Source organism: Hyperolius riggenbachi, chromosome 3 (assembly GCF_040937935.1).
Source record: "Hyperolius riggenbachi isolate aHypRig1 chromosome 3, aHypRig1.pri, whole genome shotgun sequence".
NCBI lineage: Eukaryota > Metazoa > Chordata > Amphibia > Anura > Hyperoliidae > Hyperolius > Hyperolius riggenbachi.
The window spans coordinates 465,551,457-465,576,491 of record NC_090648.1 but is presented as its reverse complement, the minus strand read 5'-3'; the positions used below and the strand labels follow the sequence as shown (position 1 = coordinate 465,576,491).

Sequence of the window (25,035 nt, the reverse complement as noted above, 5' to 3'; positions counted from 1 at the left end):
ACATCATATGGAGACATAGCGGTTCCATTGGCTGGGGAAATAACAGGAAGAACCAAACGCATCCCCATTCGCCCAGCGCCCGGTAAGGGGCGTGGACGGAGCGTCATGACAACGTAGGCTCTGAATAAACATACGGAAGTTCTCCGCACAGTATGCCCACACCGCCCACTGTTTATACGTTGCTAAGCAACCCCTCCGAGCCAGCATGTAAATATCTACAACGAAGTAATGCGCTATTCGTAATTTAAGCCGAGGCTTTCTCCGCAAATCGAAGCATTTATTTAGGTGATGCGCATATAATATAATAGAAGCAGATGTAAATCTTAACTGTATCCATTGAAGCATACCCACATTAATATACAAGGGGAAGCATACCATACACTATAGGTATATAGGTCTGGACGCAAAACTGCCTATATCACGCATCTCACAAATCTATAGGATCCAGGTATAGCAGATGTCAGGAGGGATGACAATGAGATCCCCCCCCCCCGCAATTGGACCACCAAGGTAAAAGGTAAGTATCAGCAGGACAAAGTCACCATTGGAACCACAAAGAGGCAGATTCACTTGAACCAAGACAGAACATTAACATCAGGACATTTTATACCACAAACATATATATACAAAGCATGTTAAAGGGGAACACCCCTGCGAAACAATTAATAATGAAGACAATAAAACCAGCTCTAAAAACATCCCAGGATAACAACAGCCCAATCAGACAAAGGGGGCATAAGTAAAACCAAAAAATTTTGTATCACCCAAAAATGGTAGGATTTTTGACCTTTTTGATTTTTTTAATTGTGAGACAGAGGGTGTAATATATGCCATCAAATGTTCTTGTCCATTACTATACATTGGAGAAACCACACGTGCTGTTAAGACACGAATTATGGAACACCTAGGTGACATTAAGCACAAAAGGAATACGTCAGTGGCCAGGCATTTTCTGGAAAAACATGATGGGGACCCCTCTACTCTGCGTTTCTGGGTTATACAACAGTGGGTGATGGGCCCACGAGGGGGTAATCTCGATCTTAAACTGCGACAACTGGAAGCCCAGTGGATCTATAGACTGGGTACTCTTAACCCAGATGGTCTAAATGAGGGTTTTACTTATGCCCCCTTTGTCTGATTGGGCTGTTGTTATCCTGGGATGTTTTTAGAGCTGGTTTTATTGTCTTCATTATTAATTATTTCGCAGGGGTGTTCCCCTTTAACATGCTTTGTATATATATGTTTGTGGTATAAAATGTCCTGATGTTAATGTTCTGTCTTGGTTCAAGTGAATCTGCCTCTTTGTGGTTCCAATGGTGACTTTGTCCTGCTGATACTTACCTTTTACCTTGGTGGTCCAATTGCGGGGGGGGGGGGGATCTCATTGTCATCCCTCCTGACATCTGCTATACCTGGATCCTATAGATTTGTGAGATGCGTGATATAGGCAGTTTTGCGTCCAGACCTATATACCTATAGTGTATGGTATGCTTCCCCTTGTATATTAATGTGGGTATGCTTCAATGGATACAGTTAAGATTTACATCTGCTTCTATTATATTATATGCGCATCACCTAAATAAATGCTTCGATTTGCGGAGAAAGCCTCGGCTTAAATTACGAATAGCGCATTACTTCGTTGTAGATATTTACATGCTGGCTCGGAGGGGTTGCTTAGCAACGTATAAACAGTGGGCGGTGTGGGCATACTGTGCGGAGAACTTCCGTATGTTTATTCAGAGCCTACGTTGTCATGACGCTCCGTCCACGCCCCTTACCGGGCGCTGGGCGAATGGGAATGCGTTTGGTTCTTCCTGTTATTTCCCCAGCCAATGGAACCGCTATGTCTCCATATGATGTCATCTTGCTTACTCCCCTTTGTCATCAGGGAGTGCCTACCCATGTGACCCAGTTTAGACCAATCAGAAGGGCTAAAATACGATCTGGGCTAAAATATACTTTCTGGTGAGATGGCTACAGCGCGAATGGGACAGGCGAAATAGTTCTACTGTGCGCTTAGATATAATGGTATTTTTGGAGTGAAAAGAGGTATGTTTATAGGATTATATCTTTATATGTTAGGTATAGGAAGGGCTTCCCATTGGTGAGTTGAATGATTGATGGCTAAGTTGACCAATAGGTATTTTTCTAAAGGTAGGCAGGTATGTCAGGTGACTTAGCTCCTCCCTGAGGTCCTAGTGATCGTATAAAAGGACCAGTTTGAGGAGTTGTTCGTTTGGCTGCTATCATATAGCCATGCTGCTATTTTTGATGTACTGAAATGTTATGATTGTATATATTTGCACCTTAGCACGTTTGGCACTCAGCACTTATGTATAGTTCCCTTGAAAAAGCTTCCCTCGGGAAGTGAAACATGTCGGGTTTTTGGTGGGGGTAGTGTTTTATATGTACTTTAGACTTGCTAGGGAGGTTTCTGAGATCTTCAAACTAGAGCTCTCTTGTCCATTCCATTATATTGGTCTCCTGAGCAAGTCTCCTATTCAGACATCTGGTTCTTATTTATTTGGTTTGAAATTACCAATTTTATGAGAAATAATAAAAGTTAAATTTTAGTCCCAGTTCAGGGATATTTATTGTGTATTACTAGTCAGTCAGGTTCTGTGTTTTGTTGAACCCCTATATTAGACTGAGTTGGAGTCGGGGCAATTTTGGGTTTTTGGAGTCTGAGGTTTCATAATCTGAGGAGTCGGAGTCAGATGATTTTTGTACCAAATCTACAGCACTGGTAAGTATTAGACTAAGAAGTTGGAGTCGAGGAGTCGGAACAATTTTGGGTACCTGGAGTTGGAGGTTTCATGAACTGAGGAGTCAGATGATTTTTGTACTGACTCCACAGCCCTGATGCAAGTTTTGACACCAATAAGATACTTCCTACCGGTGCCTAGCTGACATGTCAAAATCTCTGGTGCGTGAAAACCTAAATACCACTCCTGGCCTAGAGCAGCACTAGAGGGGACATCTGACACACACAACCTCATGTCCCAATGTTTTCTGCAGAAAACAAGTTCCACTGATTCTCCTCCAAGCTTTTCCCCCAACAGGATAAAAATAAAAGTTCTCCCTTCATTCACCGCCGGCATGTGCAAAACAAAAAGAGCGGACATGCTTGGACACAGATACATTCCTGCATTCCGTACAAATAAACATCAAAGGCAAAAAACTGCACATAAAAAAACCCAAAACAAAATCAAATAAAATATACGTTTACATTAAAAAAAAAAATGTCGCCCCATGCAAGGCGCTCATTGCTGGAGGCATCACAGATCTAAAGTTCCCAACAGTCTGTACATTAAATTAAAAAAAGCTGGTTTGGACATTTTTTTTCAGTTTTTTTGCTTTTAGAAAAACTACATTCATTTTCTAAAGTCTCTAGTCAGCAGCCCAAAAAATAGTTTAAAAAATGAAGTCCGCTAAAGATTGTGTACATCAGCAAATTCCAAAGACAGTCCAGGAACAGGGAGACAATTTTGGCACTTTCGAAAAACGAGGTCCGAAATTTAGCGCACTGGTCTCTCTATTGTCCTCAGGGACCTCATCAAATGTGAAATATCGGCACAATACAAAAGCAGGTCTGAAAAAGAAGAAAAAAAAAATTCTAATGTTTCACGTTCAAGAGTAAAAACATAATTGAATTTACAGCTTGCAGTCTCAGCAGGTCATCTCAGTGAGGTTTCTGATTGGAAGAGGCTGTGTCACATGTTTCTAACTGAACTTTTAGGATTCCAGTTTTGTGGAGTAACCAGAGCTGCAGAAACTCCTCAGGCATGGAGTGTATGCCAAAAAGCGGGGGGACATCATCGTAGTAATGGTGGCTGATGGGTTTCTCTTTCAAGTCGATCTGGAAAGGCCAGAACCCATAGACTGTGACCTCCTGGCACAAGCCCAGTGCTGCACTGACCATGAAGAGACCCGTAGAGAGGCGCCTTGAATGGACACCTTTGTACTTCCAAAACTTCCCAACACTGCGCAGAAAATTGGGGTTAGCGAAGAGGACGGTCTGATTGGTGCTAAAGTCGGCCAGGGTGTAGTAGACACGAATTGAGGGCTCAGTCCCGTGTTTCATGGAGAAGGCTGGCATGTAGACATAGCTGGACTTGTACACTTTAAGACTCTCCACAAATGCTTTTCTGGACCACAACAAGTTCTGGAACCTGCAAGATAACCAAATCTGTTAACGTTTCATTGTCTCGGAGGCCAACAAACCTCAATATGACAATTGCTATCTGCCTCCTTCTTTGTTCTTGGCTGCACCAAACGTGGTCCGTGCAATAATTCTATATCAAAAGTGACACAGAACGATAATAAATAAATAGATACAGTAGATGGATGGATAGAAAGGTATGAGATACAACCTTAAATAGAAAAAGTAACATTTAAGCCTCACATTTAATAAAATATTGTACAACAAGAAAACATCATGTTTAGAACTTTCATTCTTTTATGAAAAAAGATTTGCTCATTTTGAATTTGACACCAGCACCAGGTCTCAAAAAAGTTAGAACACAAGCAAAAAATAAATAAATAAAAAGACTGGAAAAGTAATAGTTGTGCTTAAAGTGTACCCGAGGCGAACCTTCGTCAAATAATTACGCACCCAGAGGCTAGCCACATCGTCCTGCCCCCCACCCTTGGCATCTATAAAAACAAATATGATTGGCTGTCTGTGGCTCTGCCCCCTTTTTCTTAAGATTGAAAACTAGTGACCCAATGACCAACTGTACCAGGCTTGAGGCTTGTGCCATTAACAGTGCAAGAATAGCAGCAATTTTAATATTCCTCTTGAAAATCAACAGGTGAATATTGATTGGCTTTTTAAGGCTCCACCCACTTTTCTGAATATTAATCCAAGTCACCCAGTAACAAACTGTGCAAAATTTGCGAACCCTGCCATTAAGAGTGAAAAAGGTGCTGCAGTTTATATTTTCACGGGGAAATCTGTTTTTGACTCCAATCAGTTTTTGTAACCTTGACACACAGACACTCAATGACCAAGTTTGTGAGCTTTGAAGTTCCTGGCATCAAAATTGTGTGAATGGAAGCAGTTTATCCAGCAAAGAAATCTGATTGGCTGTTTGTGGCTCCGCCCCTTTAGTGAATTTGAGCCCCAGTCACTTAGTGACTGAATGTAGCAGGTTTGAGGCCTCTGCCATTAACAGTGTAAGAACGGCAGCAGTTTCAATATTCCACTTGAAAATCAATAGGTGAATTTTGATTGGCTCTTGTAGGCTCCACCTACTTTTTTGAATCATAATCCCAGTCACCCAGTGACCAACTGTGTCAAGTTTGAGAATCCTGCCATTAACAGTGTAAGAATGGCTGCAGTTTATATTTTCCCATGTAAAAAGTTCGTTGTTTTTGGAGGTTTCTAACCTTGACACACAGTCGCTCAATAACCAAGTTTATGAGCTTTGGGGTCCTTGGCATCAATAAGTTGAATTTTTCCATTGAAATTAAACAAATCTGATTGGCTGTTTGTAGCTCGCCCCCTTTTCAGAATTTAAACCCAAGTCTCCCAGTGACTGGCTGTACCAGATTTGAGGCATCTGCCATTAAGAGTGTAAGAATGGCAGCAATGTAAATATTCCCCTTGAAAATCAATTGGTGAATTTTGATTGGCTATTGTATTCTCCACCCACTTTCCTGAATATTAATCCCAGTCATCCAGTGATCAACTGTGTCAAGTTTGAGAACCCTGCCAATAACAGAATAGCTGAAATCAATCTAACAAATCGGATTGGCTGTTTGTGGCTCCGCCCCTTTAGTGAATTTGAGCCCCAGTCACTTAGTGACTGAATGTAGCAGGTTTGAGGCCTCTGCCATTAACAGTGTAAGAACGGCAGCAGTTTCAATATTCCACTTGAAAATCAATAGGTGAATTTTGATTGGCTCTTGTAGGCTCCACCTACTTTTTTGAATCATAATCCCAGTCACCCAGTGACCAACTGTGTCAAGTTTGAGAATCCTGCCATTAACAGTGTAAGAATGGCTGCAGTTTATATTTTCCCATGTAAAAAGTTAGTTGTTTTTGGAGGTTTCTAACCTTGACACACAGTCGCTCAATAACCAAGTTTATGAGCTTTGGGGTCCTTGGCATCAATAAGTTGAATTTTTCCATTGAAATTAAACAAATCTGATTGGCTGTTTGTAGCTCGCCCCCTTTTCAGAATTTAAACCCAAGTCTCCCAGTGACTGGCTGTACCAGATTTGAGGCATCTGCCATTAAGAGTGTAAGAATGGCAGCAATGTAAATATTCCCCTTGAAAATCAATTGGTGAATTTTGATTGGCTATTGTATTCTCCACCCACTTTCCTGAATATTAATCCCAGTCATCCAGTGATCAACTGTGTCAAGTTTGAGAACCCTGCCAATAACAGAATAGCTGAAATCAATCTAACAAATCGGATTGGCTGTTTGTGGCTCCATCCCCTTTAGTGAATTTGGACCCCAGTCACCTAATGACTGACTGTATCAGATTTGAGGCCTATGCCATTAACAGTGTAAAAATGGTAGCAGTGTCAATATGACCCTTGAAAATCAATAAGTGAATTTTGATTGGCTGTTGTAGGCTCCACCCACTTTCGAAATATTAATCCCAGTCACCCAGTGGCCACCCGTGTCAAGTTTGGGGACCCTGCCATTAACAGTGTAAGAAAGGTTGCAGTTTATATTTTCCCATGTAAAAAATGTAGTTGTTGGTGCCGCCCACTTTTTCTAACCTTGACATATAGTCTCTCAATTGCCAAGTTTATGAGCTTTGGGGTCCTTGGTATCAATCATTTGTATATTCCCATTGAAATGACTGAGGTCTGAGTGCTCACACGTAAGTATTCACAACGGCAGACAACCAGCAACTGACCAGCAAGATCTATATATACTCCAGCGCTCCTCAGCGCCGCCCCCAGCCACTCAGCCAATCGGTAGCTCCGCTGGAATCAGCTGATTGTCCTGATCAGCTAATACCTCTACTGCTGGCATAAAGGGCCTGCCTTCTAGCGTGCGCGCGCGTAGCTCTCCATCTGTGTGCACTAGAAGGCCCAGGCAAACCAGACGCATGCTGCTGTGCGGAAACCGCCGGTCTGAATGCGGAGACAGCCGCCCCACCGCCAGACCGCGCGGCGGCATCTCTGCTATTCATTACATTAACAGTGTAAGAATAGCAGCAATTTACATATTCCCCTTGAAAATCAACAGGTGAATTTTGATTGGCTGTTGTAGGTTCCACCCACTTTCTTGACTCTTAATCTCATTCACCCAATGACCGACTGTGCCAAGTTTGAGAACCCTGCGATTAACAGTCTAAGACTGGCCGCAATTTAAATTTTCCCATTAAAAATGAATAGCTGAAATTTGATTGGCTGTTTTATGCTCCACCCACTTTTCCTGGATTTGTAACCTCTTTCACCAAGTGACCAACTGTGCCAAGTGTGGGGACTCTGGCTTGATTACTGTGAGAATGGCAGCCTTTTACATTTTTTCCATTGACATGAATGGGTGAAATCTGATTTGCTGTCTGTAGCTCCGCCCAGGTGTGCAGAGGGGACGCAAGACCCCCAGAACATATCATTCCAGGTAGTAAGGGATCTGTATACCAAGTTTCGTTCAAATCGGTCAAGCCGTTTTAGAGTGATCGCGACACACACACACACACACACACACACACACACACACACACACACACACACACACACACACACACACACACACACACACACACACACACACACACACACACACACACACACACACACACACACACACACACACACTGGATTTTATATATATATAGATTATGTCAGGGTTTTATACCGCTTTAATCATCTTTCTGGGATCCAGCTGTGCAATTCTCCTGTCCTCTGCGTGGTGCTGTAACCCTATAGTGAGATCTCTGTCTGTCATCATTACGACAAATCGCGATCTCACCCGAGGGATCTATTGCCACCGTGGACCAGAAGTAGAATGGCTGCCGACGTCTGGATCCTGGGGGAGGTGAGCTGAAACACGGCCACGCTTCCACTGTCTCCCTATACCTCCCGGCAGGTACCCCAAATCAGGCTCGGGATTGCTCTCCTGGTTGGATTTTTCCTACCCTGACTCGGGGGTTTCCGCCAGAAAGGTTTAAGAAGTTTATAAACAAATACCTAAGGAGAGGGAAGCTTCCCTTGTTGTCCTCTGGCGCTTGCCTGAACCCTCCTATGCTGTCACGGGCACGGCCATGCTGCAGCTGCGCGAGCACAGCCGAACCTGCGCAGTACCACGGAGCTGCTCGAGTACAAGCGGCTCCAGCTTACCGTGCAGGTGCACCCGTATTCACACAGGCACAGTACGGCCGCTCACGTGCTTGAAGAGGAGCACGGCCCTGATCAGGTTACCGGCAATCCCTTGTCGGTAATCTTTGGAGGGTCCCCACTTAGTGACGGGGGACCAGAGAATGCTGAGGGGAGCTTAGGTAAGTACTGGAATTGTACAAGGGCTTCAGTTCGAGGACTTCAGTTCAAGTACACGTTAAAGGAAACCTGAGATGTGAACAGTGGGTGTATTTATACTTACCTGGGGCTTCCTCCAGTCCCATGAGGTGCATGGGCTCCCTCGCAGTCCTCTCCTTTCTTTTGCTATCCCCCTCGGTAATCTGGGCGGCCGCGCCCTTCTGCGCATTTGTGGCTCAGCTGTGGCCACATCCTCATCGCACTCCCGGGAGCATTCTCCGCTGTACTTTCCTGGACAAGGGAGAGCAGCAGGGGTGCGCGCACAACTGGGCATGTGCTGAAGTGCTCGACTGGACTGGTCCATGCACCTCATGGGACTGGAGAAGGTCCCAGGTAAGTATAAATACACCCATTATTCACATCTCACGTACACTTAAAGTTCTGGGTGTGGGAAAATGTTTGCCAAGGCAAAGGATTGACAAAGAAAGGAGACCTTCACAGACATTAGAGAAAAGTTACACAAGTGAGAGACTATTTCACATTCAAAGTCAGAGCAACAATCACTAAAAATTAAAACCTTTTCGACGTCAGTGAGGTCACACAGAGTGATGCGTATCATGTTCAGAGTGTGGGAATGATTATACTTAGGAAATCATACCCACCCCAAAGATCACACTAGTGAATGTCCTTTCTTCTTTTACACACTGTGGGAAATGTTTTGTTTTAACACTTAAAAAAAGAAAAAAGGTTGAGTGCTGTAAGCGATAATCTTTCTATTTGCAGTAAGATGAGTTTGTTAAAGGAGTTTTACGTTCATTAAGTCATGTTTGCCTTGTATTAAACAAAGATTATCATCCTGAATCCAAGGGAATTATGGTCCTGCACTGATCCACAGCCACCTCCACATCCTCAGAGTCTCACTGCAGTTTTTTACTTACCCGGGGCTTCCTCCAGCCCCATAAGCATGGATGTGCCCCTCGCCCTCCTCCTCAGCGCCGCCGTTCTCCCGTAGTCAACCCCCGGGTAAGCGGCTTAGTCAATGAGCCGCTTACCGAGGCTCACCGTGGCTGGACAGGACATCGTAGGAGGACACAGCCATGCTTATAGGGCTGGAGGAAGCCCCGGGTAAATAAAAAAACTGTACTGAGACTCATCTCTGAGTCTCTTTTAGGGCTTGTTCACACTGCAGGGGTTTTGACTTTTTTTCAGCCGCATGCGCTTTTTAAAAATGCGCTGTGCGGCTAGCTGCCTGTACCTCAATGGAAAGTATAGGGGAAACGCAAAACGCTCACAAAATCGCCTTGTGTGGCGATTGCGTTCGCATTTTTAAGAATAAATACATTGTATGTATTCTTTTCCGGGTCAAAGAGTTCACTTCTTGACTTGTGTCAGGGAGTGTATTACAAAACCGCTTGGAAAAAAAACGCTTAGAAAACCGCTAAGCACAAAAACGAATCGCCCACCTAAGCGCCGGGAATCGAAAAAAAGAGACGCCTCAAAAACAGCCCAACGCGGACGGAGACGTTAGCCAAGTGCAATGTGAACAGGGCCTAAATTGGACCTGAACTCTTGCACAGGACAGAATGAAAGCATAGAGAAATCCAACCTGTATGTATTTAGAGAGTTTAGCCTGTCAAATTCCCCCTCATCTGGCCCAGATGCAATTCACTTTCCCTCCTGTGTTTTCTCCTTGGAGATCATTTTTCAACTTCTTTTTAAATTAACTTTTCAGCACTTTGCAAATGAAAAAGTACTAAAAAGCCAATGAAAAAGTACTATCAAAATTACTGTATTTTCTTGCTTGTTGGTGGTTTAAAAAGCATTTTATTTGCAAGGTGTAAAAAACAAACAAACAAACAAAAAAAAACACCTAGGAGAAAACTCAGGAGAAAAAGTTATTTGCATATGAGTCATCTGTGTCTACTCACAAGTTGTAGTTTGATCGCTCAGCTGTATGAGCTCAGGAATCTCATCTGCCACGGCAGAGTGGCTAATTTGAAAGCACAGGATGTTAACAACATGTCTGCTTCCATAAAAGCAGGAAGTAGACAATGCATTTATTGCAGGATTTGTATGTTTTTCCTTAAAGGTTATTATGCTATTGAGCATCTTTTTAGACCAGAGGGGAAGTTCTGAGTTCAGGTCTGCTTTGAGAATCACAGCATTCAAAACTATGAAAAATGATGGCAGACTTGGTATAGTGGGCATCTTCCCTATGCTGTTTTTAATGGAATGCAAATTCATTTTTCTGATGATGTTTCCCCACTTTAATGTCCACAGTGACAAGACAATATACTCTGTACAGCGCTGCGGAAGATGTCAACGCTATATACATACTAAATAATAATACTCTCCCTGTATCTGCATAAGTTTCCTCCAGGCACTCTGGTTTCCTCCCACATCTCAAAATCATACAGATAACTTAAAGTGGACCTGAACTCTTGCACAGGACATAAAGAAAACATAGAGAAATGCACCCTGTATGTATTTAAAGGGGAACTGAAGAGAGAGGTATATGGAGACTGCCATGTTTATTACCTTTTAAGCAATACCAGTTGCCTGGCAGCCTTACTGATCCTCAGCCTCTAATACTATTAGCCACAGCCCCTGAACAAGCATGCAGCAGATCAGGTGTTTCAGACTTTAAAGTCAGATCTGACAAGACTAGCGACATGCTTGTTTCTGGTGTTATTCAGATACTACTGCAGAGAAATAGACCAGCAGGGCTGCCAGGCAACTGGTATTGATTAAAAGGAAATAAATATGGCAGCCTCCGTATACCTCTTACTTCAGTTCCCCTTTAAAGAGTTTATCCTCTCTAATTCCCCCTCATCTGTGACTAATCACAAGTTGTAATTTGATCTCAGTTTACTCAGCAGAGCAGCTAATATGCAAACACAGGATGTTAACAATATGTCTGCTTCCATAAAAACAGGAAGTAGACACACTGCAGATTTATTGCAGGATTTGTATCAGCTGCAACAAAGAAATGTTTTTCTTTAAAGGGGCCCATACACTGATCAATTTCAGTCACTGATCGATTCGATCGGAAATCGATTCTATCGACTTAGCTGATCGATTTGCAGTAGATTTCGATTGATTTGATCTGACAGGATGGAAAATCTAGGTCGATCTGCTGCTGGCATAGAGGCCCATAGAGTTGCATTGGATCTAATGGTCCAATAATGCATTTAGATCGATTTCCAATAGATTTCATTCTGAAATCTATTGGAAATCTGTTCCTAGTGTGTGGCACAGATCAGATAGCTTCCTGTCAGATTCGTCTTGACAGACATCTGACAGGAATCTATCTGATGGTCAAATCTGCTGCAAATCCATAAGTGTATTGCCACCTTAAAGGTTATTATGCTGGTGTGTATCATTTTAGAGCAGAGAGGAAGTTCTGAGTTCAGGCCTGCTTTAACTGGCTTTCCCCTAAGGTTAGGTTCCCAGTTGATGCCGGACCATGGAAGGCCAGCAGTAGTAGACAGCGTAGTGTCCACTTCGAAGGTCTGGCTGGTGCCGGTGGCAGAGGCGTTTCATTTATAGGCTATATGAGAAAAGCATCCTGCCGCCCCCCCCCCCCCCCCTCCCTTTTTGCAGCCTGAGGAAAACTTGAGGCTGAGGCTTCGCCCCTCTCCCTAATGATGGCACAGCACCCACCAGAGGAAAGGGGGGGACAGCTGTTCGCCGGAGGGGGCCTGATTGCTCTCCTCCCTCTTTTAGGATCCCTCTCTGGGGCTTTCCTCCCCCCCCCCCCCCCCCCATGCAGAACAGCAGCGCAGCGTAAAGGCACCTACGTCCAGCCACTGGAGGCAGGTCTCCCTTGTGATGTGCCTGCAGCCGCTGGGTCTCCCTGAGATCTGCCCTCCATAGCAGCTGCTTGTCTACTACCTGTTTCTGCTGCAGAAAATAGAGAAGAAGCGGCTATGGAGGGCAGATCACAGGGAGACCCGCTGACGGCTGGACATAAGTGCCTTTATGCTGCCGCTGCTGTATTGCATGGAGGGAGAGGAGAGCACCGGAGGGCGACCCTAGGAGAGGGAGGAGAGAAATCAGGCCCCCTCCGGCAAACAGTTGCTCCCTTTCCTCTGGCGGGTGCTGTGCGATCATTAGGGAGAGGGGTGGCGCATCCTAAAGTTTGCCTTAGGCGGCAGAAAGTCTAGAACCGACCCTGGACACATGACATTGATAGAGATTAGATTGTGAGCCCCTCCGATGGACAGTTAATGACAAGACTATATCCTTTGCACAGCGCAGCGGAAGATATTGGCGCTATAGAAATACTAAATAATAATACAAAAATAATAACTTTGCATTGTATGAGGTATACTACCATGCTGATTAATTATAAAGGTCCCTGTGGCATTTGGGGGCACCAGATTGGTTAATGTTGTTGCACAGTCTGTAGTGTTTCCTGTTGTATGGTTTATTTCCCCTGATAAGGTTGTGTCATGAAGCTTCCTGTTAACCAGACTGTATCTGAGGTTATGTGGTTGCCAGATCAGCGGGCTATGAAAAGCTCTCTTTCAGAGCCACATCCTCTGTCATGAGATTTAGTTTCTTAATAATTTAAGGAATTTGATTGCGAGTAGCTACTTAAAGAGGAACTGAATACTAGAAAAAAAACCAAAGTGTTTCATTTACCTGGCCCCTTGCAGCCTTCCTGTCCCGCGCCCGTCCTCCACGATCCTCTGTTCTCCTGCCACCAGCTAGTTTTGTTACCGTTGACTTGTGTGTCGACGGCAACTGCGCCTGCGGGCCCCGAGCCACATGTATCTTTCTTCTCGTTCCTGTCCGCAATAGCGTCCTGCTATTAGCCCAGGACGGTATTGCGAGTGGGAACGTGAAGAAAGATACGCGTGGCTTGAGGCGTGCAGGCGCAGTTGTCGTCGACTCACAAGTCGATAGTAACGAAACTCGCTGGCGGCAGGAGAACAGAGGATCGTGGAGGATGGACGCGGGACAGGAAGGCTGCAAGTGGCTGGCAGAAGCCCCAGGTAAGTAAAACACTTTTTTTTTAAATTTTTTTTTTTAGTATTCAGTTGCTCTTTAAAGGGAACTTGAACCGAGTAAAATTATTTAAAATAAGCAAATGATGTACCTGCAAATTAATATTACATACTTACACCTCACCGTCAGTTCCTCTTAGAAGCTCACCATTTTCTTCTTACAACAATTCCTTCCATTTATGACGGCGGGTAGCGGCGGCGATCGGAATATGCACGCAGCCAGCAAAGTGCTAGTTGCGTGCAGTAAAAAAATTTTTTTGAAAATCGGCCCAGCGGGCCGGAGAAATCCTTCTGCGCAGGTTACCCCGGGCTGAGCTCGGGATAACCGGCAAGAAGGTTAAAGTACACCTGATCTGAAAATGATATGGCGGCTGCCATATTTATTTCCTTTTAAATAATACCTGAAACAAGCATCCAGCTAATTGAGTCAGACTTCAAACACCTGATCTGGATGCAGAAGCTCAGCAGGACAGCCAGGCAATCTGCATTGTTTAAATGGAAATAAATATGGCAGCCTCCATATCACTCTCCGTTCAGGTGCACTTTAAGTATACTGTATGTGCGCTTTTGTTTTCTTTGTATTGCTAGAGCCTTTCTTTCTGTGCTCTTATGTCTGGTACACACCATGCAATTTCCTATCAGATCGATAATTTCCATCGTATCCACTCTGTTCCTGATCGAGAACAGGGTATATTTTCAGATTATCAATGCACAAAATCGTTCCATGTCAAAAATGATTGTGTTGATTCACCGACATGATGGAAGTTGCATGGTGTGTACCAGGACTACTGCTGCATTTTTGACAATTGTTGAAAATTAGGCAAATTATACTCTCAAGGCCTCATAAAGGTGGTCATGTTTTCTGTGTTCAGAGTGTGGGAAGAGGCATCTAATGCTAGATTAGTGTGGTAACAAACATGCTGTTTAGCTGCCAAAGTGATCTGACAAGTTCTGCCATAAAGCAGGTAGTTTTGGCGCGGCGGTGCTAGTCAGTACTCAGCGCCTCCATAGACCACATTGCAAATTTGTGGCTAGGAGGAGCCAGGTACTTCATCTTGGTGCGGCTGGTAAGCTATGATATACAGCCAAGTGCATGGAATGGTTAGGAGTTTGGCTACAATGTAGTCAAAGTCATACAGCTGTAGGGTAGTACATGGATTGGATAGGAGTTCAACTACAGTGTAACAGAAGGAGCGAAAGTTTAGTGTAAAGGTATACGAATGCAGTTTGGCTATAATATATCTTAGACCCAAAAGATAGCGATAAGCTATAAGGTAATGGGGGAGGCTAGTGTTAGGCATGGGGAGGGAGGTTAATATTTGGCATGGGGAGGGAGACTAGTGTTAGGCGTGGGGAGGGAGATTAATATTCAGCATGGGGAGGGAGACTAGTGTTAGGCGTGGGGAGGGAGGTTAATATTCAGCATGGGGAGGGAGACTAGTGTTAGGCATGGGGAGGGAGATTAATATTCAGCATGGGGAGGGAGACTAGTGTTAGGCGTGGGGAGGGAGATTAATATTCAGCATGGGGAGGGAGACTAGTGTTAGGCATGGGGAGGGAGGTTAATTTTAGGCATGGGGAAGGAGATTAGTGTTAGTGATAGGATTGGGAGGCAGGTTAGTGCTGGGCAAGGGAGGGAGGTTAGTGTTAGGCATGGGGAGGGAGGTTAGTGTTTGGCATGGGTAGATACAGTTTATTAGTGTTAAGGATGGAGGCAGAGGTTGGTGTTAGGAAGGGAGAGTGTGACGATATTACCAATATTTTAAATATCAATAATATCTTGTGACAAAGTTCACCTTACTAAAGGTAGGTACTAAACCTACCTGGATCACTGATTATCTCCTATTCATGCACTTGTATAGATAGACTAAAAAACACATTTGTTTACAGTGAACATTAGTGCTCTATAAATATTAATAAAAAATAATAGAAAACTTGATGCTCCGCCCATACAACATGATCTTTACCTCTTATCAATGATGGAGGGATTGGCGGTCACCAGATGTGTCTTGGTTCCCACATCGGTTCTGAAGTCACTGGTCAGGGGTGGAAGATTACACCTGTGGAAAGGAGATTATTTTATATCACAGGATTATCCAATAAGGCAGCAGCACAAATACAGAGTGTTACTAATGGCAACCAGTGTGAATACTTAGGAAAGGCTGGAACAGATATCTGTGTAAAAGGTCTGGGATGATGGAGGGCAGATCTCACTGATGGGAGTCCACAAGAGGCCCATCACTTGAGGCTGGACTGATCATCAATGGCCATTGGCCAGTGCTGATTAGTGTCCTCCGTCACTTATAGAACACCAAGGCGTCAATTCATCAAAGGCTGTTCGATATTAAAAAAAAAAAAGTCGGGAAACACCACATTCGGTATTTTAGACTTTACTGTGCTAATTCATCAATATTTTCACAGGTGCAGTAGAAGTTCGGTATGGCCTTGTTCACATTACGTTCCGATTGCGTTAGCGTTGGGCTTTTTTTTACGCTTCTTTTTGCGATTCCTGGTGATTTCTGTGCGTTGGGGCGTTGTGCGATTTCTGTGTGTCCTAGGCATTATTTTTAAAGGGAAAAGGACCTAAAAATCCTGGAAACACTTCACATTTAAATAGACGGGAAAAAACGCTTAGAAAATCACTGATAAAAGCGCTTTTTCCAGCTCTTTGCACTTTTCCTATACCTCCCATTATCACAAAATCGCCCCGAAAATGGTCCATGCATCGCTTTTCAGATCGAAAAGCGAATCTGAACTAGCGCATAGGAAAGCATGATATAAGCGCTTTCAGGGCGATTTTGAAAAATCCCCAGCGCTTAAAAACGCCATCATTTACAGAAGCCAATTGTCAGTAACGGCAGAAGATTGTGTGCAGAGACAGCATTACAATAGTAAGAGGCATCCCAACATCCCTTTAGATGTACGTTTTGTTATACTATTTGTTATACTGCATCTGCTCCCTCTAACGGTCTGTCCACTAGTCTTTCTTAACATTTTAATGAATTGCCACAGCTTAGATGAACCTCCAGGAGACTTTACACATGGCTTGCTTATGTGATTTCAACACTAGCTCCTCTGCATCTTCAAACAGGAACCTAAGATATTAAACTGCCGAAGAGAGACAGGGGAAGCCTCTTTTGTTCCGTGATCTCTCTGCTGGCTGCCTGGGGGTAGAAAAGCTAGACCCGCCGAAGAAGCCTGCAGGTCCTATCAAAATGCATCATCTGGACTTTCAGGAGAAAGGGGCTGTTTCTATTGGCTTCTGCTCCAGTCAGTCACAGGTAATCGTCTCTGCTTCTGTGAGTCCCGTGACTCCCTCACTGATTCCGATAGAGGAGAACTGCTGGGAATGGAACTGTGTTTTACCGCATGCTGTAACCTTGATGAATTGACATTTACTAACATTTGTTGAGGTGTTTACCACACAAGTCGGTAATTTACCTCACTGCTCGGTAATTCCAGCTTTTCATGCCGTAACAGGCTTGATGAATTGACATTTTCCTAAGTGCTCGGTAAAATTAGCTGTTTTCAGCATTACCGAATGTGGTCATGCTTGAAGAATTGACACCAAAGTATGGCTCTAATGCGGTTCAAGAAGGAAATATGACATCTTAGGAAAGCTATGCTACAAACCTACTGAGCCAGCCAATGGATGGCAGAGCTGCACTTACCACTATAGTGTATTTTATGACTGCTCCGGTATCCTAGTGCACAGTAGGCCCTGCCATGCCTGCCAACGTATGTGGCCTGTCACAGCGTTTAGTGGAAACAGACAACTATGAGTGCTGCACCTATCATAAGATATATGTCCTATATGGGGACCTGGAGACTAGCTACCACATCACTATATGAAACTGAAGGTCTCCTTGCAGTAAGGAGGCTTGATAATCTATTTCAGCCATTTACACACGCCTAGAAGTTCTGGTCAGGGCTGTGGAGTCGGAGTCGATGAGTCGAAGACATTTTGGGTACCTGGAGTCGGAGTCAGTGGTTTCATAAACTGAGGAGTCGGAGTCAGGAGTCGGATGATTTATATACAAAATTCACAGCCCTGGTAAGTATTAGACTAAAGTGTAATTGTCGGCCATAAAATAAAAAATCAATTCTTTATTTTTATCTGGTAAACAAGTAATAAGTAATAAGGGCAGCACTGTGGCGTAGTGGTCAACGCTCTCGCCTTGCAGCGCTGGGTCCCCGGTCGAATCCCAGCCAGGTCAACATCTGCAAGGAGTTTGTATGTTCTCCCTGTGTCTGTGTGGGTTTCCTCCAGGTACTCCGGTTTCCTCCCACATCCCAAAAACATACAGATAAGTTAATTGGCTTCCCCCTAAAATTGGCCCTAGACTACAATACATACACTACACGATATAGACATTTGACTATGGTAGGGACTAGATTGTGCGCTCCTCCGAGGGACAGTTAATGACAAGACTATATATACTCTGTACAGCGCTGCGGAAGATGTCGGCGCTATATAAATACTAAATAATAATAATAATCAGGCAATCCAAAAAGTTAAAATCTCTATTACTTTTCCTGTTTATAAATGATCATTCCCCAGATTACCTGACTCTTATTTGGTACGCTGCCGCAAAAAGGAAGTTGCAGGGCATGCTGGGTTGTCCTTTTTTTCTTCTTCTGTACCTTAGTTAAGTCTGAGGGGAAATAAAGAAGCAAAAAAAAAAAAGACAACCCAGCATGCCCTGCACCTTCCTTTGTGTGGCAACGTACCAAATAAGAGTCAGGTAAACTGGGGAATGATCATTTATAAACAGGAAAAGTAATAGAGATTTTAACTTTTTGGATTGCCTGGTTAGCAACCTTATTACTTGTTTACAAGATAAAAATAAAGAATTGATTTTTGATTTTATGCCCGACAGTTACACTTAGAGAGTTGGAGTCGAGCAGTCGGAGCCATTTTGGGCATCTGGAGTCGAAGTTGGAGTTGGTGGTTTCATAAACTGAGGAGTCGGAGTTGGAGTGGGGTGATTTTTGTACCGACTCCACAGCCCTGGTTCTGGCTCAGCAGGAGCTTGCTGGGTGCTCTGTAACTCTGGGTGTTTTTCAAATCCCACGCCATAGAGCCATATTAATCCATGCCACGCACTGATGAGGATCGATCTGAAACAGTCTGTATGCATGTTGGATTAGTTTGGCTCTATAATATTAAGAAGCGGACTCATCATTTCATTCCAGCGGTTCTGTAGGTGTGGTTAGCTTACAGGGACAACAAAGGATGATTTGCATATTCAGCACTGATGCATCGTGGGAGACATCATATGCTCACTCCAACCTGAATAATCGCAAATACCTTCTTTTTTAAAGGATGACTGAAGTAAGAGGGATATGGAGGCTGCCATATTTATTTCCTTTTAAGCAATACCAGTTGCCCAACTTTCCTGCTGATCCTCTGCCTCTAATACTTTCAGCCACAGACCCTGAACAGGCATGCAGCAGATCAGGTGTTTTTGACACTATTGTCAGATCTGACAAGATTAGTTGCATGTTTGTTTCTGGTGTTTTTCATACATTACTGCAGCCAAATAGATCAGCAGAGCTGGCAGGCAACCGGTATTGTTTAAAAAGGAAATAAATATGGAAGCCTCCATATATTTATCACTTCAGTTGTCCTTTAAGAAGGCAGATTTCTGTTTTGCATAGTATAGGGCAGATGGTGTAATTCAGATCAGCCTGTGCTAGATTCGATACTGCAGATCTGTTTTTTTTTATAAATCTTTTTATTGTGGCATATATACAACATATCAGTCATACACATTATGACCAATAAATTACTGGGCACATTTTATCAATTAAAAGAGAATAAACATAGCACATGTAATAAACAGCAGATCTGGACACTGTGTCTTTAAAGAGGCACTTAAGTCATGAAAAAAAATTAGTTTTACTCACCTGGGGCTTCCCTCAGCCCCCTGCAGCTGATCGGTGCCCTCGCCATGTCTCTCTGATCCTCCCGTCCCCGCAGGCAAACACTTCCGGTTTCGCCGTCAGGACCCGACAGGCATGGGAACGCGAGTGATTCTTCGCGTTCCCAGCCAAAATATCGCCCCCTATGCTGCTATTGTGGCCAGGAGGTTCACTTTAACCACTTGAGGACCAAAGGCTTACACCCCCCTAGTGACCAGGATATTTTTTGCAATTAGGGCCACTGCTGCTTTAAAGAGGAACTCCAGTGAAAATGATGTAATAAAAAAGTGCTTCATTCTTACAATAATTATGTATAACTGATTTAGTCAGTGTTTGCCCATTGTAAAATCTTTCCTCTCCCTGATTTACATTCTGACATTTATCACATGGTGACATTTTTTACTGCTGGCAGGTGATGTCACTGGAAGTAGCTGCTGCTCACTTTTTTGGCAGTTGGAAAAAGCTGTAAACAGTTATTTTCCACAATGCAACGAGGTTCACAGACAGCACAGCTACTGAGGGGAAGAACCCATGCAAAAGGACATGCGGTGTGCCACAGGTTTTAGCCACTGTACCAGTAGCAGATCAATATGAATTCCACGAAGCTGGTACCACCTTCAGTAAATAAAGCTCTTTATTAGGAAGTCATTAAAATGACATGTCAGCAGTAAAAATGGCTATGTCGGCAACAGCCCGCTGTTTCAAGCTTAAATGCTCTTCTTCAAAGCCTGAAGCCATATACTGTACAAAGTGAGAGGGAAAACACCTCTTAAATAGCAAATACAGAGACGATTAACCAATGAGTTTAAGGCCTCTTTCACATCAAGACGTTACGTTTTAGGGGACGTTAAGATCGCATAACGTGCCCCTAACGCAACACATGGTGGTGTTGAAGTTGGACGTCAGATTGAGCCGCATTATGCAGCTCTTGGTGCACTGTTTTCGTTCTATCTATACTGATAGAACAGCCCCTCCAGGATAGTGATGGGAAGTCCGGATCTTTTTAAGGATTTGGATGATTCAAATCGGATCATTGAAAAGACCCGGATCTTTGAACCGAATCATTTGAATCATTTTACTAGGGAAGCAGACTGGGGGTGAAATGACTAGCAGGACACGACTTTCCCTGCACTGTACATTCTGTATGTTCTTGTTTCTTCCAGACAGACATCCACTGTGAACCAAATCATTCATTATGAAGATCCGAATCAAATGAACAATTCATTTATGATTCGGACAACACTAAGAGTCCAGGTTAAGTCACCACAGTGCAGTGAATATTAATTAGCCATGTGGCTAGTCACTGAGCATGTGCAAGCATCCTAACGCAGCTAAAGCCCAGTATAACGCACAGCATGCTGCACTTTCATTCAATGTGTAGCATTACAATGTAACGCAACGTGGGCACTCTGAACAGCACATTGATTTTTCATTACTGTGAGTTGGGCTGCGTTACAGGCTGCTGTAATGTGGGACTTTAACGTCCCACTGTGAAAGCAGCCTAAATGTGTCTGGCCAATGGGTACGCTCAGCTGTGCTGCAGACCTGATAGGGAACTGCTATGACATTACAGTATAAAGAAGAGTATCTGCCTCACGTCCGCCTCTCTGTCCTGCGCATGTGTAAAAACCGCTCGTATGTGTAAAAACTTACGCATAAAACGTCCAAAAGTGCAATAGCTCTGCCTTTACTCGCGTCAATCCCCGCTGATAGCCGCCTCTCCCCATCCCACTCAGTCTCCTATCACTGAGAGGGCAGGGAGAGGCGGCAATCAGTGGGGATTGACGTGAGCAGAAGCAGAGCTACAGTGCAAAGCTCTGCCTCCCCCGGTCAGCAAAATCCTCGACCTGGAAAGTCGTGGAATTTTGCCCCGGGGTTTTTTCGTTCTGCCGCAGGGATGTGGTGTTTCAGCCAGAATCCTAAGGCTTAACATAACTGGGCAGTAAAAACAGTTTTTTGGGGGCTTCAGACTCTCTTTAAATTGATATATTTCTTATTTTAAAATGTTAAGAAGAATGAATTCCACGGAAACAGGAAGGAGCCCTGAATTTCACCCCGGGGATTTCTGGGATATAAATACATCTGTCTGCCATGGGAATGCAGCGTTTCAGCTAGGATCTTATGGCTCAACATAACTGGGCAGTAAAAACAGGTTTGTTTTTTTGGCTTCAGACTCTCTTTAAAGGATGGGAATAAAGTTTAAAGTCAAACACATTTTATCTGTAGAAAAATACATATACTTCATTTACATAGATCTGTACATGAGTCCTAAAAGAGGGACAAATGAGGAAGAAACAGAGAAAGAGGGACAGGGTTCCCAAAGAGGGAGAGTTGGGAGCTATGCCATTGCCATCCCTATATTTTATTGTCATGACAGGTTTACAGTCCAAATAGTGTCCTGCAGAGGGTGTTATGGCTTCATGAAGTCTCCTGCCTCATTTATATCTGAGACGGAGGTGGAACAGTTGAGGACGCAATCGTAATTCCGTTATAAGGTCACGATCGCGTCTAGTCACAACACCGGGGAGTGGTATCACCATATCACCAAACAACATGGCCAAAGTAGCATAACCCTCTGCCGTGCCAACACACACCTCCGGATTAGAGTTGGGCCGAACGGTTCGCCGGCGAACGTGGTTCGCGCGAACTTAGGTGGTTCGCGTGCGGGTGTCGCACGCGAACGTTTTGCGGCAAAAGTTCGCAAAAAATCGGTTCGCCCCATAATGCACCTGAGGGTCAACTTTGACCCTCTACATCACAGTCAGCAGGCTCAGTGTAGCCAATTAGGCTACACTAGCCCCTGGAGCCCCACCCCCCCTTATATAAGGCAGGCAGCGGCGGCCGTTATGGCCACTCGTGTGCCTGCATTAGTGAGAGTAGGGCGAGCTGCTGCAGTCTCTCATAGGGAAAGATTAGTTAGGCTTAACTTCTTCCTGGCTGCATACCTGTTCTGTTCAGTGAGCCCTCAGCCCACTGCATACCTGTACTGTGATCCTGCCACTGCATACCTGTTCAGTGATCCTGCCAGTGCATACCTGTTCATTGATCCTGCCACTGCATACCTGTTCATTGATCCTGCCACTGCATACCTGTTCATTGATCCTGCCACTGCATACCTGTTCAGTGATCCTGCCAGTGCATACCTGTTCATTGATCCTGCCACTGCATACCTGTTCATTGATCCTGCCACTGCATACCTGTTCAGTGATCCTGCCAGTGCATACCTGTTCATTGATCCTGCCACTGCATACCTGTTCATTGATCCTGCCACTGCATACCTGTTCAGTGATCCTGCCAGTGCATACCTGTTCATTGATCCTGCCACTGCATACCTGTTCAGTGATCCTGCCACTGCGTACCTGTTCAGTGATCCTGCCACTGCATACCTGTTCATTGATCCTGCCACTGCATACCTGTTCAGTGAACCCGCCACTGCATACCTGTTCTGTTCAGTGAACAGTTTGGTGTGTCAGTGTGAAGCAGTACCTTAATTACACTACCTGATTGATGTATACACATGCAAGATGTTTTAAAGCACTTTAGGCCTGTCATTTAGCATTCAATGTGATTTCTGCCCTTAAAACGCTGCTTTGCGTCAAATCCAGATTTTTCCCGGGGACTTTTGGCATCTATCCCACTCCGCCATGCCCCCCTCCAGGTGTTAGACCCCTTGAAACATCTTTTCCATCACTTTTGTGGCCAGCATAATTTTTTTTTTTTTCAAAGTTCGCATCCCCATTGAAGTCTATTGCGGTTCGCGAACTTTAACGCGAACCGAACCTTCCGCGAAAGTTCGCGAACCCGGTTCGCGAACCTAAAATCGGAGGTTCGGCCCAACTCTACTCCGGATTACTGTGGCACAAATATTGCTTAACACGGTTTCTCTAGGAGAATCGATGGACTCAGTTTATGTAATTGTATAGGACAAAAGCTGCATAGACTGTAGTGATTGGCATTTGTTTGCTCATGTCCTTCTGCTCCAGAACTTGAATTGCTTTCACCATCATCAATTTCACCACCTGTCATTGCTATACAGGTTGACTATGACCCAAGACCTCAACCCACCAAGCCTCAACACGATAAGGAGAACTGGCAGGCAGAGAGACTCAACGGGAGGACTACCATGTACAAGCATGCAGGGATGTCTTGTAACACTCCCAGTGGTTACTCAATGCGCTCAAAGGGGCAGCTGAAGCGTGGAAATCGAGGACAAAGAAAGTCTGGCACTATTGACTAATTTATTCTCTATTAAAGAGCTTGTGCAATTATAACAATTCGAATTGAATACCTAGTTCAATAGAACAATACTTATTGTACTTGTGACACAGGGTACGGAAGCATGGCAAAAGGCACTAAGGGTGCACGGTCTTTAATTGCTTTCACCATCTCGGTAGGCGTACATAAAAAAGAGGCATGGGGAAATTTGGGCGCCCAATTACGGCAAGTAAAACGTCAATAAATTTACAGATATTCTACATTTTGAAAGCGTTAATTAACATACTAAAATATCAGTAAATAATACCAAGGTGCCACTACAACGCAACCTAATTCTATTCTCACACTGAACCCTCCCACTACTGATGCCTAACTTTAACCTTTAACCTCACCCCGCCCACAGCACCACCACCTCCCCCCTCCCGCCACCGCGCAGTGATCATAAATGGCCAAATTAACTTACTTGGGGCTTCCTCTTGCCCCTCGTAGTCCGTGAGATCCCCCAGCATGCTTTGCCCCCCCCCCTCTTCCCATGGCAGCTCGGTTAGAGCGACGTCTTCAGCTGATTAGGGGTAATCGCAATCACAGGACATGCAACATTTTGAGCGCAAATACAAAGTATATAAGCGCGGCATAAATCGCTTATCAAATCGATTACGTACAAAAAAATTATAATTTTATCACCTTAGCTGCGGGAAAAAAAAGGTGCACAAAAATTTCCAAACGAACGTAAACTGAACCTCAAAACTGTAAAGTTTTCCGCATTTGATAAGCGTGAACCCTACCTTACACTAGATCAGTGATGGCTAACCTTGGCACTCCCAGCTGTGGTGGAACTACAAGTCCCATGAGGCATTGCAATACTCTGACAACTCTAAGCATAACTGGGAGAGGCAGAGGCATGATGGGATTTGTCGTTTTGTCACAGCTGGAGTGCCAAGGTTAGCCATCACTGCACTAGATGTTACCAAAATGCTTGTGCATGCTTTGGACATATCCAATCATGCCTACTGCAACATACTGACCTATTTATTTCCCTTCACACAATGCAGATTACCTGGCTATCCTGCTGATCATCTGCCTCTAATGCTTTTAGCCACAGACCCCGAACAAGCATGTGGATCAAAGACATATAGGGCCTGATTCACAAAAGGACGCTAAATGTTAGCGCCCTTGTGAAAAGCCACTTAGCGCATGCAAAGTAGCTTTGCGCGCAGCAAAAGCCGTGCAAAACTACATGGCGCAAAAATTTCACACTTCGCGCACAGCGCGGTGCGCCGTTAACGTCGCACCGGTGCGCACAAAACGGCACATGCGGTGCGCTGAAAACGTTGAACCAGTGCGCACGATGGTGCAACCTTTTGGGCGTCCTCCTAAGGCTCCCTTAGATGACCATTCTATTTGGCTTGGCACTGTTATTGGCCTGAGGAAGCGGGCT

The 25,035-nt window shown here is 44.3% G+C and overlaps 1 protein-coding gene across 1 annotated transcript in view; it reads right to left on the bottom strand.

Annotated features, from left to right (window-relative positions):
- Positions 1 to 2,590: 2,590 nt before the first annotated feature.
- The window catches only part of ST8SIA1 (ST8 alpha-N-acetyl-neuraminide alpha-2,8-sialyltransferase 1), a 128,610-nt gene continuing 106,165 nt past the window's right edge, over positions 2,591 to 25,035 (bottom strand). The window contains exons 4-5 of the mRNA XM_068273035.1: positions 15,425 to 15,517; positions 2,591 to 4,172 (exon numbers count right to left, since the gene is read on the bottom strand). Coding sequence (XP_068129136.1) covers positions 3,683 to 4,172; positions 15,425 to 15,517 — 583 coding nt within the window. The 3' untranslated portion in view covers positions 2,591 to 3,682. The remainder of the gene's footprint in view (positions 4,173 to 15,424; positions 15,518 to 25,035) is intronic.